Source organism: Vulpes lagopus, unplaced genomic scaffold (assembly GCF_018345385.1).
Source record: "Vulpes lagopus strain Blue_001 unplaced genomic scaffold, ASM1834538v1 ctg48, whole genome shotgun sequence".
Taxonomy (NCBI): domain Eukaryota; kingdom Metazoa; phylum Chordata; class Mammalia; order Carnivora; family Canidae; genus Vulpes; species Vulpes lagopus.
Genome location: NW_024570855.1, coordinates 409,037 through 422,736, shown reverse-complemented (window position 1 = coordinate 422,736; position 13,700 = coordinate 409,037). Strand labels below are relative to the sequence as shown.

At 46.1% G+C, this 13,700-nt stretch overlaps 1 protein-coding gene across 2 annotated transcripts in view; it reads right to left on the bottom strand.

Annotated features, from left to right (window-relative positions):
* The window catches only part of IREB2 (iron responsive element binding protein 2), a 42,350-nt gene that overhangs the window by 6,158 nt on the left and 22,492 nt on the right, over positions 1-13,700 (bottom strand). For both annotated transcript variants that reach the window (XM_041742413.1, XM_041742414.1), the window contains exons 9-18: positions 11,689-11,860; positions 9,927-10,027; positions 7,671-7,787; positions 6,516-6,675; positions 5,703-5,838; positions 4,620-4,704; positions 4,109-4,265; positions 3,528-3,652; positions 1,691-1,795; positions 1,456-1,598 (exon numbers count right to left, since the gene is read on the bottom strand). In XM_041742413.1, coding sequence (XP_041598347.1) covers positions 1,456-1,598; positions 1,691-1,795; positions 3,528-3,652; positions 4,109-4,265; positions 4,620-4,704; positions 5,703-5,838; positions 6,516-6,675; positions 7,671-7,787; positions 9,927-10,027; positions 11,689-11,860 — 1,301 coding nt within the window. The remainder of the gene's footprint in view (positions 1-1,455; positions 1,599-1,690; positions 1,796-3,527; positions 3,653-4,108; positions 4,266-4,619; positions 4,705-5,702; positions 5,839-6,515; positions 6,676-7,670; positions 7,788-9,926; positions 10,028-11,688; positions 11,861-13,700) is intronic.

Sequence of the window (13,700 nt, the reverse complement as noted above, 5' to 3'; positions counted from 1 at the left end):
AGACTCTCTTTAGATCGTTCAGTCAGTGCAAACAGTACGAATGCAGGTCTTTCTTTTTAAAAATGCCATGTAAGGGCCCCCCAGGGGCTCAGGGGTTGAGCGCCTGCCTTCAGCTCAGGGCGTGATCCTGGAGTCCTGGGATCGAATCCCGTGTTGGGCTCCCTGCAGGGACCCTGCTTCTACTTCTCCCTCTGCCTGTGTCTCTCGTGAATAAATAAAATCTTTTTAAAAAGTTTTAAAAAAACAAAAACAAAAAAGAACCCATCCAGTAGTCACATATTTGAGAAAAGCAGGGACTTTTTTTGGTGGATGTTATGTCATAATTATGACCAAGATAGAAATCATAACCAAAAAATATTTAAAAACCTATTTCTCAATACTACAAATAAAAGCCATGCATGTAACAGATTCATTTTTATCAAGTTCTATCAAATGGAATTGCTATTTGCAACTTCTACCAAAAAGTGTTTAATTCATACCAAGCTACAGTTAACCAGAGGAAAAAATTCAAACACAAACTTCACAATAGCACTGACGAGACTGTAAGCAGAGCCACAGGCACGAGGATGTGTGCGACCACGTTACGGGGTACAGATTTTTTACACGATATTTTGATGAAAAGTCATCACTCGAACAGCTCTAGCATCTAAGGCAGCAGTGCAGAAAATTCTGCTCTTTGCAAAAAACTTTGTCTTGATAACAGAGCAACTCCACATCGTCAATCGTGTAGAAATGAGATAAAATCTTCCTAGGTTTACACTTCCATCTCCCACTACAATGTCGTTTACGTCCTCTTCTATTATTCTTGTAAAACTTTAAGCTCAATGGGCAGAAACTCATGGTCTTCTGATTTGATACAGATGAAGCCCAGGCTCATGTACACGTATTACAGTCCACAAAACACACATTTAAATTTTGGACTCCAAGGATGGGGGAGCCGTTAGGCTTCATCTGGGGTCAAACAAAGCTGACTGTTCAATAAAGTAGTATTAAAAAAAAAAAATCTCACTTCCAATCAATTGTTCAGTCTGCTGCAAGGGCTCAATCTAAAGGAGCAAATTCAATTTCTAAAGTTATAAGGAAATGCAGCTACGACGGGAACCCCAGTTAGCGTTCAGGTCAAAGAGTGGTAATCAGACACCCGTGACGGTGGCCTACGCAGCAGAACCCCAAACTACACGGGCGCGCGGGCGCCAACCCCACACACAGTCGAACATCTGCATGTGAGTTTCCACTCCCAAACACTTACTACCCTCCTGTTGACCAGACTACCCTTACCTATGACACCTCTTCCGGGTCACACGTTTTGACCTCTGTTCCTACAAGTCAGCAGAGAATGAAAATGCACAAGGAACAAACAGACTTACAGTCCTGGACTACGTGTATCAAAACCGACCTGAGTCTGCGCGGGTCCACACGGTTCCGACTCACACGGGCCCGGAGCTGCACACCTACCCTCTGTTTGTCAAGTACTTGGCAGCAGCACTGCTCCTGGCGATGCTCCCTGCAGGCGATATGTGGTCGGTGGTGACCGAGTCTCCCAGGTACAGCAGGACGTGGGCATTCTCAATAGGCTGCAGGGCAACTGGCTCTTTGGTCTAAAAGGTAAAAACAGTTAAAGGCATTTACTCCTGAGGGTTTTTTAGTTCATAACAACCTTGAAAAGATCAACGCGTAAAACTATACTTACAAGCTTATCAAAAAACGAAGGACATCTGATATAAGTGGACTTTAAGTCCCATGGAAACAAAACTGAATCCGGTGCTTCTAAGGAATTCCACCGCTTATTTCCCATCTGTGAATTTGATTTTGGTTGGTGAACAAAACGAAAAGATAAAATGGAGTCAGAAAACAGAGGCTCACAAAAATGTTGCAGGGAATTAAAAAGGCCTTACTCACTGGGAAAGGAAGCTAAGATCTAGATGTAATGTTCTAGAACATTACAGCATTTTGGGCAGAATGAATGAAGATTTACTCATCAAATTCCAACACAGTGGATTTTCACAAATACCCCAAGATTAAGTTTTAATATAAAACTTTAAAGAATCCAAAACAAGGGTCAAGGGTTTAAAAAGAGCTACCCATGCAGCTAAGAACAGACTGCGTGGTCGCACGTGCGGTGATCTTTAGGAACACGGCTAAGGGATAACCCTCTGCTTCTTTCAACACGCGTGTCCCCCACACGGCATCGGTCCTGCCTGCAAACCACACGGGGTCTCACCACTGCCCCGCACCGCCACCACGACCAGCAGCCTCCCCGCACGCTGGGCAACCCACCTGCCCAGCTCTGGGTCTGTCCTCCTGTTTATTTAAGTTAAAGTAGGCTCCGCACCCGAGGTGGGGCTTGAACTCACCACCCTGAGAAAACGAGTCCCACGCACCCCTGCTTCTGTCCAGCCCCCTCCCGCCACATCCTCCACAGGACCGAGCAGTCCTGACGCACGCTCCTCTGTCCGCAACTCGCAGAGGCTTCCGTCACTTCCTCAAGGACTCCATGTAACCAACGGCCCAACGCCTGGTCTGTAACCTCGTCCTCAGCACCTCCTGCCAGGCCCCTAATTTCCTGTGCGCTTGCCGCCCCGGCGCTCTCATCAGGGCTCCCTGAGGCCTTTCCCGGTGGCTCTGCACTTGGCCCAGGCACACGGAAACGCCTCCTCCAAAGTCCTGCTCAAGACACGTCCTGCTGCCGACCACCTACGACCACCTGCGATCTACGGCTCAGATTTTGGTCAATCTGCACGTTTCCACAGCACCTCTCACTTCTTAACATATTGGGAAATTTTCCTAATAATCTGTTTACAGTTCACTGCCTGCCTCTCTGGGTGAGAATTCTGTGCCGTGCTCCTGGATATATTCAAAACATCCAGAAGGGTGCCTGGCATATAGTAGGGGCCCAATAGTGTCTGCTCGGTGAATACCTCTTCTACTCTCAGGGCTCTGTCAGTGTGAACACATGCATTTGCGTGTAGGTGCACACAACCTCTCTGGGACGATGTGTGAGCAAGTGACGCCTGCCTGCCTCTGAGGGGCGGGAGGGACACTCCACTGCTTCCTCTCGCATCTTTTGAACCTGAACCATCTGAATGGCAAGAGAGACGGGCAGCTCCTGTGAATCCCGCCCGTATCCACTTCTAAAAAGCAAAGATCAGTGCTAACACTCTAAGCTGTTCTCCCAGATACTAGGTTCCAAATACAAAATGATTATCACTTATTAAAAACCATGTTCAAAATAATGTGATTTCAATTTTTATTAAATTCAAAAAGACACAAGAAAGAAACACCTCCGTTTATTAAACTACTTAAGAAACAAGTGAGCTGGGGATCCCTGGGTGGCTCAGTGGTTTAGCGCCTGCCTTTGGCCCGGGGCGCGATCCTGGGGTCCCGGGATCGAGTCCCACGTCTGGCTCCCGGCATGGAGCCTGCTTCTCCCTCCTCCTGTGTCTCTGACTCTCTCTCTCTATCATAAATAAATAAATCTTAAAAAAAAAAAAATTAAAAAAAAAAAAAGAAACAAGTGAGCCTCTAACCTCCATCTTCTCTTTCAGAGCTTTAAACATGGACAGTACAACCCGCTCTTCCTCCATCTGATGGACCTCCTCTCGGCTGGGCCAGATGTCCTGCAGGTAAATGCTCCTGCCAGTAGGGTCTGTGCCTGGAGAGAACACGGGAACATCAACGTTAGTATAAAAAATAATTCTCTGGGGGCGCCTGGCTAGCTCAGTCGGTTGAGTGTCTGCCTTTGGCCCAGGGCATGATCTCGCAGTTGGGGGATCAAGCTCGACGTCGGGCTACCAGCTCAGCAGGGGGTCTGCTCTCTAAAATAAATAAATCTTAAAAACAAAAAATAGTAATTCCTTCAAGCTGTTCAGATATTTTCAGAGACCTATCCCAGAAACCAAGTAAATCACTCAACACAGGAGTGCTTCAGACATAAGCAGCTAAAAAAACTAAGTAGTTGTGCATTTTATACTCTTCCTCTGAATACAGAGATGAGTGACTGCATGATAGGATTTCCTGAAATACTTAACAGAGTACATGGTCTTGGAAGTGTCCCAGTTTGCAAAAAGTGTGTGCAGTTATGTCTGTATACGTGCAAAGGAAGAGATACCTAGAGGCTCCGTCTGGAAGTCTATATTCACCGTGCCCGCTATGGCGTACGCTACCACCAAGGGTGGAGAGGCAAGATAATTGGCACGAACACAATCACAAAGCCGGCCTTCAAAATTTTTGTTTCCAGATAAAACTCCACAAGTAACCAAATCGCCCTGAAAAATATACACAAATATATATATTCAATTCAAGAGATGGTGCAAATTCAGGTAATCATACACGTGCAATCTCAAATATTACATGTCTGAGACCAAGATAACTGAAAAAGCACATAACCAATTATTAGGCAGAGAACTATCAAAGCCTCTAAATACTAATTTGCTACCTCATTAAAGGGTTATTTCAAGGATCTAAAAATGATTCTTTCAATTATTTTAAGATCCAGTCTTCCCAACAGGTGCAAGGACTACAGGACTATAAATAACATCAGTACATACTTTCTATAATGTAACAACAGAACATGGTGAAGGAAACCCCTTCAGATGCATCACTGATCCACACATTTTTACCTGTTTTACTGCACTTAAAACGGCTTCTGGCAAGGGTGCTGTATTCCCCACACATGTTGAGCATCCATAGCCGACAATTTCGAATCTGTATTTGAAAAAACAAACCTGAGTGAACGGAAGGCCGTAACAGCTGTAAAGGAAGGGCATCCTCCCGTCCCGGTCATGAGACTACCGGACACGCAGATTAACCCTTGTCAGTAGGTCTGGCTATCAGGCTGGCTGTCTCTCCTGGGCGCAAGAATGCAGACACTTAGAGCATCCCCAAGGTAGATGTGCTTGTCTAACCACGACACGAAACCCACACGACGCACAGGGCACTGGCCAAACATGACTCGCGGGGGCTCTAAGACGCCCACTGGAACACCAATACCGCTGCTTGCAGGGGGCGTAAGCTGGCTGGACAGTGCAGCGAGGCCTCGGCAGGGACCCTGTAGCCAGGAACGCCGAAGCGAGGAAATCTCTTAATTCTTGACCAACCAAAACACAAAAATACCTGCTAAAAAATGCCAGGCGTAACCGTCAAAAAAAGCTGCTCTTCTAAAAGCAAAAAAAATGTTTTAATTTGCCAATCTTGCAAAAGAACTGATGATTTGTGTAAAGTAAAACAGTTTTCAAAACACACAGCCAACATCAATTATTTTTTCTGAGTCTGTGAGAAACAGGAAAGTTATTTTCTACAAAGTTCAGGGATAACTTAACTCAAGCTTGACAGACCCGGTAACCTCCCAAAACATCAATTAAGACAATTCTCTCCATTAATGACGCTGCCTGGAACATGTCACTCTTTCTGAAAACTGGCCTCCACAAACCCAAGATAACGTACTCCCTGTGCCGCCCCGCGGCCGCGTCTGTCTTTACATCCGGGTCCTAGAGACCAGCCCTGCGGCGCCTCCTCGAATCTGCCCCCCCCACCTGCCCCGTCTGCTGAGGGAGGGGCCTCGGACTGCGTGGTAAGCGCAAGGTACCAAAGCCTATTTTTCCCGACTTCTCTTTGCCCATGAAAGGCTCTGACAGCGGCTTCGATCACTGCGGGATCTGCAGGTCCACATGCACAGCAGCGACCCAGCAGTGACTGCCACTCACCCGAGCTTACTGAGATACGGTAACACTCCGCTGGAACTGAGGTAATGTGTAACCATCCCGCTGCCTGGAGATAGACTTGTTCTTATGTACGGTTTCACATGCAGCCCAGCATCCACGGCTTTTTTAGCCAGAAGACCTGCAGGGTAAACAATGATGCGTTAGGGCAGTGCCCGGCAGGTCAGTCTGCAACTCATTAAGGGTCGAAGTCCAAACGCATGAATTTGCTGTTGTTACTGTGTCCATTTTACTCTATAAATTGGTTTCATTTAAAATAAAAAACTATACTGATATACCAGCCTTTACACTGTGAATTCAAGTACAGCCCGAAGCCACAGCATCATGAACACATGGGAAAAAAAAGATATATAATAATATTACGCACACACAACACGTATCACTAACTGAGCCACCAGGCCATCATAATAAACAGCACTCGCTACACAAGACTATATACAATTATCGACTGTGCTATGTACATACAACACACTGTGTTCTTTTACAACCCTTGTCAACAATCTTTTACTTCCTTCTGTTCTCAGTGGACTGTCCCGCACGGCTGTGATCACCCAACAAGACACCTGCTAATTAACTCTGCTCTAGCTTAACAGAAACAGCAATAATGACCTAAAACTAACAGACATGTAAATTATAATAAAAAGAACTTACCTTCTGTGTGATAAAAACACAAGAACATAAAATCAAACCTCAAGCTCCGTTAGACCCGATTAGAACCTCAGGAAATCTCCGATATCAAACACGATCCCAATACCCATGGGTAATCTAGGAAGGGGACTTTGGAAAGGGACAGCCTACCTGCGGCGAGCATGACAGACGGGTTACAGTTATTGGTACAGCTGGTGACCGCGGCCAGGACCACAGACCCGTGAGACAGCGTGTACTCGCTTCCTTCGTAACGAATAGAGACGTAATCCTTCTGCTTCTCAGCGGCAATCTGGAACCCTTTAAATCCCACCTACGCAAACGTACACAGAAACACAAATAGTCTGGGTACGAATAGAAAAACACACCAGCAGAAAGTACAGCAGACCCAACAGGTGGTTTCACACTTGGAGCGCGGACTCAGATGATGGGGAAGGCGTGAGACACCTGCAGCCAGACCTCCGCTGGAGCCGGACTCCGGGCCGTCGCAACAGGAGCCTGTGGCGGGCCTAACTACCGGGATCCGTCTCACGCTCTGCAGCTCCCCGTGCCTTCCTACTACCCATTCTCGGTACTCGGCACGGACACGGCCCTGACGGCTGTATTTACAGGATGCTCGGGCGGAGTGCGTGCAGAACACGTGACAGAGACCGGCCGGGAGCCGGGAACTGCGACGCCCACCATCCTACGTCACACTGCACAGCTGTGATATGCTCCACACTAGCACAGCAGCGGCACCAACAAAAATTAAGAAATTATAAAAAGGTAGGCTCCAGAAAGAGCACCAGATACAAGTTCTCAGAACAGGCAGTGTCAGCAATTCTCAGAAGTACAGACGCTGAAAGTCAGATGCCACATGCTATCCAGGTACAGTCACCAGACCTCATGGGAGCGAGAACCCAGTGTAGTGCGTTTCACCCAAGGGGCCACGGACTCCAAGAACAGTGCTTCGCGTGACGATGCACACCGCACTGTGCAGGCCATCCCCCACAGGAGCGCCACTGCCATACACACCACTGAGCACCAACATCAGGACTGTGCGATGGACACGTGTCACATCTGACCCTCACCGTGGGTGCGGGCACAAGTTCACCAATGACTGACCAACTGCAGACAGGAAGGCACCGGCAGCTGCTGGTGTGCGCTCACACGTGTGAATACAGCAGCAGCCTGAGTGCAGGCCCCCCTGCGGGTCTCCACCACTCGGCAAAGAAGCACCTGGGCCCTCGCCACTCCGCACAAGAAGCACCTGGGCCCTGGCCACTTGGCACGAGGAATACTGACAAAGGTGGCGGCGCAGCAACCTGCCTTTTCATTCAAGCAAGCTTGGAAGTCACGCTTCATGTCCGTCACAGCAACTCTATCCTGAGGTCTCTTTGGACCACTGACAGATGGAACTATTGAATTCAGATGAATCCGGATCACCTAGGAAACAAGAAGAAAGAGACAAAGAATCAGAATTTGTCAGGTAGAGACAGCAATTTAGCGCTACTTCCTGAAGCCGAGTACAGCCACATTTGTTGTAATGGGGATATACACACACCCCCAGAAATAAAGATTTTAAAACAATCTTGATTAATTTATGAAACAGAACATACAAACATTTGCTAAAAGGGCAGATCAGTGTGCGCACCGCCCCACACCAACCACACTGCCCACACAGAATACTCTGTTGCTCCGATTTCTCTTCCCTGTCGTCACAGATGCCCGACAACACAGCAGATGCCTGTGCCAGCTATCAGCCTTCTGCCCCTGGGCTCCAAATTCACCCTTCCCTGCTTTGTGACAACGGAGGGGGCCTGCATGGCGCGTAGTCTGGTCAACACAGGGTGCTGGAAGGACAGAGGACTTTTCTCTTCCTGGTTCCAGAGTGTCTAGTTGGCCAGGCTCCAGCAAGACCTTACTTTCATTCCTTGGCTAAAAAAATGTTATGTTCTTAAAACCCAACCTCCCAACTAGGTTTCTGTGCATTCCTTCTGACATTTCTACCATTTTCCTGTGTCCGTTTTATGTATAATCAGTTCAAATCAAGTTTCTATCCACTGTGGCCTTCACCAATATTTAACAGCGCCATCCACCCTGACCGATTGTAACTGCCACACCTGCTGTGCATGTGCTTTCACTTCATGGATCCAGGTGATCCCTGTCTTTACGTATTTAAAATGAGACTGTCTTGAAATCAATATCCTAATGGGTTTTAGTTTTCTTAAATCTTGTCAGATCCTTAAGAAACAAGTTTCTTTCTTTTTATTATACAATGCAAGATTTTTCCTTTTTCTTATTCTTTCCCTTTATGTCTTTTAAAAAAAAAAAATGGACAAAGCACTAAAATAAACAGAGCTGAAAGGGATCAGAAAACAATGAGTAAAGCTAGGAGATCTGCCCAGAGTTCACACAAATTCAGTTCCAGTGGGTGCTACACTGGCCTTCACTACGCCTAGGTGGACCCGTTGATCCACCTAACACATCTGCAACGTGCCGGCCACTGCTCTCGGGGCTGGAGGTGCAGAACTAAACACAGGGACAAAGCTCCTCTCCTGTGCACCTTGCTTGCATTCTGATGGGGGGAAGAGGCAAACACGTATAGAAATTAACAGATTTCAGGCAGGGACACATGCTATGAAGAAAAATAAAGCTGGGTGAAAAAATGGATTTCTACCCAAGAAAATAGCTTAACAGTTAACCAGACCTACAACACCACCAAATGTGTTTTAGATGCTTATCATAACTCTTAGAAGAAAAGGAATGTCATTAAAATTCAAACTTCCCTGAAAATGAATTTTACTTCAGTATAAATACCCAACAGATGGGAAACACTGGCCAGGTTATAAAATACCTTTAATATTTAAGGTCACAAAACTGTAAATCCCTTTCATAATGATTTTTTTTTTTTAAGATTTCATTTATTCATTCATGAGACACACAAAGAGAGAGAGAAAGAGAGAGAGAGAAAGAGAGAGAGAGAGAGAGGCAGAGACCCAGGCAGAGTTCTCAGAGAAGCAGGCTCCATGCAGGGAGCCCGACGCGGGACTCGATCCCGGGTCTCCAGGCTCACACCCCAGGCTGCAGGCGGCGCTAAACTGCTGTGCCACCGGGGCTGCCCTTTCATAATGATTTTGACAGCATGCAGACGCTAACCAGAGGCAGACGTTACCAGAATGGACAGGTACAGAGCACATCATGGTGTTCTTATCATAAAGCAGAAAAAGATTAGAGTGAGAGACTAAAAGTCAAGTTTGTATTTTAAATATTAAAAATTTAGATTAATAAAATTTTGTAAAATTCACTAACAGAAATCTATGTAAACTTAATGAGTAAAATCTAAGCAGAGTCACAAATAATATTAATTGGCTAAATACTAACGACGGTGGAGATTTATTGAGCAGTTTCTGGGTGCCTGAAACCATTCTAACACATCTATCTAACGTATTTAACCCATTCAGAACAGCCTCTCGTTTCAGAGCCGAGCAAATGGAGGCAGAGAGGCTCAAGTGGCCACGGCTGCACAGCTGCCGGCATCCAGACCCAGGTGGTTGGGTGACCAGGGGGCTGCTCCTCACGTACCTGGGAGTACGCGGGTTCTCCTGAATTATCCTGGTCATGTCGAAACAATTTCACAGCTTTAAGGTATGTTTCCACTGACTTGAGTTTGGCTTTGTCAAAACCTAAAAAGAAGATTAATAACAAAAACACAGTAAGAAATTTTGAACTCCTGGGGGTGAGGGTGCTGAATTCCAATGAGCAAGACACAGACACTGCACATTACTAAGTACTCAGAATAGCTTTATAAATTACTACTTGATATTGCTCAAGAGTAGTAAGTTTTACCCTTCATGACACCTGATCAAATACATACTAGCCCCCCCCCTTAGAAGTTACGCAATGACAAGATGAAGAATGCTGAGCCAGTTCTATAAAACTCACAAAACTCACTTATCTTCTGCTAGTTTGCAGAAGATAAATCAATAAGCTCGCATACGATAAATTATCACCCATCGTAAAGGACATTCATTACTTTTTAATATCAATATAATAACCAAAATGAAACTTAGGGGTAGTTTCATGAGCAGAAAGGGGTGGACGAGATCTTCCAGAAGGTAAAAGAACCTACGTGTTAACTACGGGTAGTTCTCTGCAAGCCTCAAGGAAGCACGTGGTGGCGGCTGACTGTATTTCCCAGGCACTGACCCTGAGCTGCGTGTTCTTCTGACAACGTGACAATGCCATCCCTCAGTCAAGAGGCACAATCAACCCCTCGGACCCGAGCAATGTAATTCCTGGCTGGCTGGCGCTCTGTCTCCCAGGTCACCCGCCCTGAAAGTCCACGTGGGAGTTGGGATGGACAGTCCCAGCGAGGCACCTGCTGAGGGGTGAGCGACCCTCGGGACCCGGGCTTCACGGAGCAGAGACCAGCTGTGCTAGCTGTGCCACCTCCACTACTGCCCGTGGAAACCATGTCATAATGATCATTGCTGTTTTAAGTTTTAGGGTAATTTGTTACAGAGCAATAGATCATCAAGACACAAGTCATATTAACACGTAAGGGAGAAGGCACCTCCGCCACTTCTCTCAGATGTCCTACCGGCCCAATCCCCTTTATAAAAAGCTCTGCGTTCAAGGAGAACCATTCCCTCCAATGTTCCGAAAGACCATTGTCCATTTTGCCATTTGACCTATTAACTTATAAAAGCTGCTGCCCCAGTGAAGAGTATAGAACACACCCCCTGAATGTACTTATGATCAGAGATTAGCTCAGCAATGGTCTCTTACAAAAGGCAAGTGGGTCGCATGAGGAGGAGGCAGGGACACATTGTGGTCTTACAGGTACTGGCTACATTAAGTCGTCCATACAAGGGGGTCAAACCTCCTGTGAATCAGGCCACAAAAAAGATCTGGAACCTGTAATCCTACGCTGCTCTTTGGAAAATTATGTTACTCTCTAGACAGAGCACCGGTCCCCAGCCTCTCGTGTCAGATGGCTCCTCTACTCCTGTTACGGGGACAGCCGTGAGGACACGCGAGCCCACCTCCCATGAAACTGCAGCCCCAATCGCTACGGTGTGGCAGTCATCCATCCTGGAAGAAGTGAGGCCAAGCCCAGCAGCTGCACTAATTCCTTCAAATCACTATAAATGGGTCACACGGGAGGGATGAGGTTTAAAGGGCACAACACTCTAAAGACACCTGAGGCAGTTCATGTGAGAGCCACTGTTTCAAAATAAGATAACTTCCTGAACATTGAATACCATGCACGAGGTAGTTGTTTATTCAGACAGACACACTGGACGTGTAACACAGTTACCCTAATGATCTTTCGTCTTCTTACCTGTATGTTCTAAATGTTTTAAAGTCACATTGTCAACAGGGAAAAAGCTGAGGATAGCACCATATTCTGGACACATGTTTGCTATTGTGGTCCGATCCACTATAGATAACTGTGAAACTCCACTTCCAAAAAACTCAACAAACTTTCCAGCCACTCCTACTTGCCTGAGGTGCTATAATAAAGGGATACACAGAAACGCACACAAAATTAGTAAGATTGGCATGGAATCTCTGAAAAGAACAAACTCTAATTTTTAACCCCTAACAGTGACAACGGATGAAAGAGGTTCCCTGTGGTTCTTATCACACACATCAACTCACTCTGGGTTTGCAGGTATTTTAAGACAAACAGTCCACAGAAGACTGGCCCCATGTCACCGTCAGGCAGGGCGGAGACGGCTTACGAGTGAAAATGGCTAGATCCACACGTGAACGTCTCTGACGTCGAGGTGGACCTCAGACTGGACACTGCGTGTTAGCTGGCAGCCTTTCTTCTTTCTTAGCAGACATGAACCAGGGCTGCTTCTAACCACTGAGGGCATCTTAAGATTTAATGAAATACTAACATACTCATGAAACTGTGCATTTAATTTAAAAAAGATGTACTGGCTATAAAAACTCTTCAAATTCCAACCCCAGTCCACATATTTACAGCATCACTCCCTCTTGGTTAATGTCATTTAGACAAGATTTCACGTGTCCTTGGAAAGTCACATTTCTGAGTTATTACCAGGTAACCACAACGGCGGCTCGGCAAACCAGAGCTACCCACCCCCCCCCCCCCCAGCACGGCCTCCGCCTGGGGCAAGAGAAGCCTAGGGAGGTCACTGTACAAGACTACCCTGAACCCGCAAGGAACACCCAGCCCCAACAGTGCAGAGGCGCTACCGGCCATTTGATCCATTCTTTTGTAAAAGGCTAAGTTGCTTCTTTATACCCAGTTACAGTTCCGAGGATCAGAACAACATTTTTAGACTAAAGTTAAGGCTGTTTCAACAAATCCATGAGGTGCCACAATATACGTTTTGAAAACTGATACAGGATTAATCCGTAAAGATCATGAATAGGACAGAACCCCAGGAGGAAAAACATTTATTAAATGTAAACTTCATGATAGATTTAATGTTTGTACCAATATGCCACATTTTTTAAATAGACCTGTGATCTTGTTATAAAAAATTATAGCCGGGGGCCTAAAAAGTTGCACTAATTTTCAGGTCATCCAAAGGAAGCACAGAGTTCTCTGAAAACATACTTCTTTCCTTTAGAACAACCCTGCAATTCTCAATTTAACTTCTGAATCTTCCAGCACCATACACGGGATCAGTCACTTCTGCAAGGCGTCAGTATGTTCTCAATTAGGGAAGAGGGTCCGTGGGTCCGTACTAAATGCTGACCGGGCGGCTGGACCATTTCTTTCTCTGCAGAGAATCTGGAGAGTCTTTGGATCAATAATCTAACCAAGGTAGAGACTCCAGAATCCAAGCTGGAGGTGCAGGTGGGATATTTCCCACTCTCGTTTATTTAACAAAATGGACTTACTCCTATTCAAAGAGTTCGTGAAAACCAGAAATTTAGGAGAGTTACAAATTACTGTTCACTAGGAAACTCTAGCATACGTGTATTAAATGTATACAACCAATGTTTTAAAAATTCAGAAAAGTTTTTATATAATCCGTTAAAGTGTTAAAACAGCGAAACAGAAAATCTTGACACTTCCACATTTCTAACAGTCCATTATTCTCCAGTGAATGGCTTTTAGAGGGCAAACGATTAAAGGAGACGCACTTTTCCTAAACATGATTCTCTAATCACACGGTCAACAGGCGTAAGGGCCGGGAGCCCAGGCTCGTCCTGGTGCACCCCCAGTGCTCAGCCAGGTGACCCTCAGCCAAGGCATAGAGCCTGACGGTGCCTGTTTTCTTGGAACTGAAATGGGGGTGGTCACAGGAGCACTCTTCCAGGCTTGTACTGAGGACTGAACGAGTTAACAGGTCAAGGGACCACCACCCA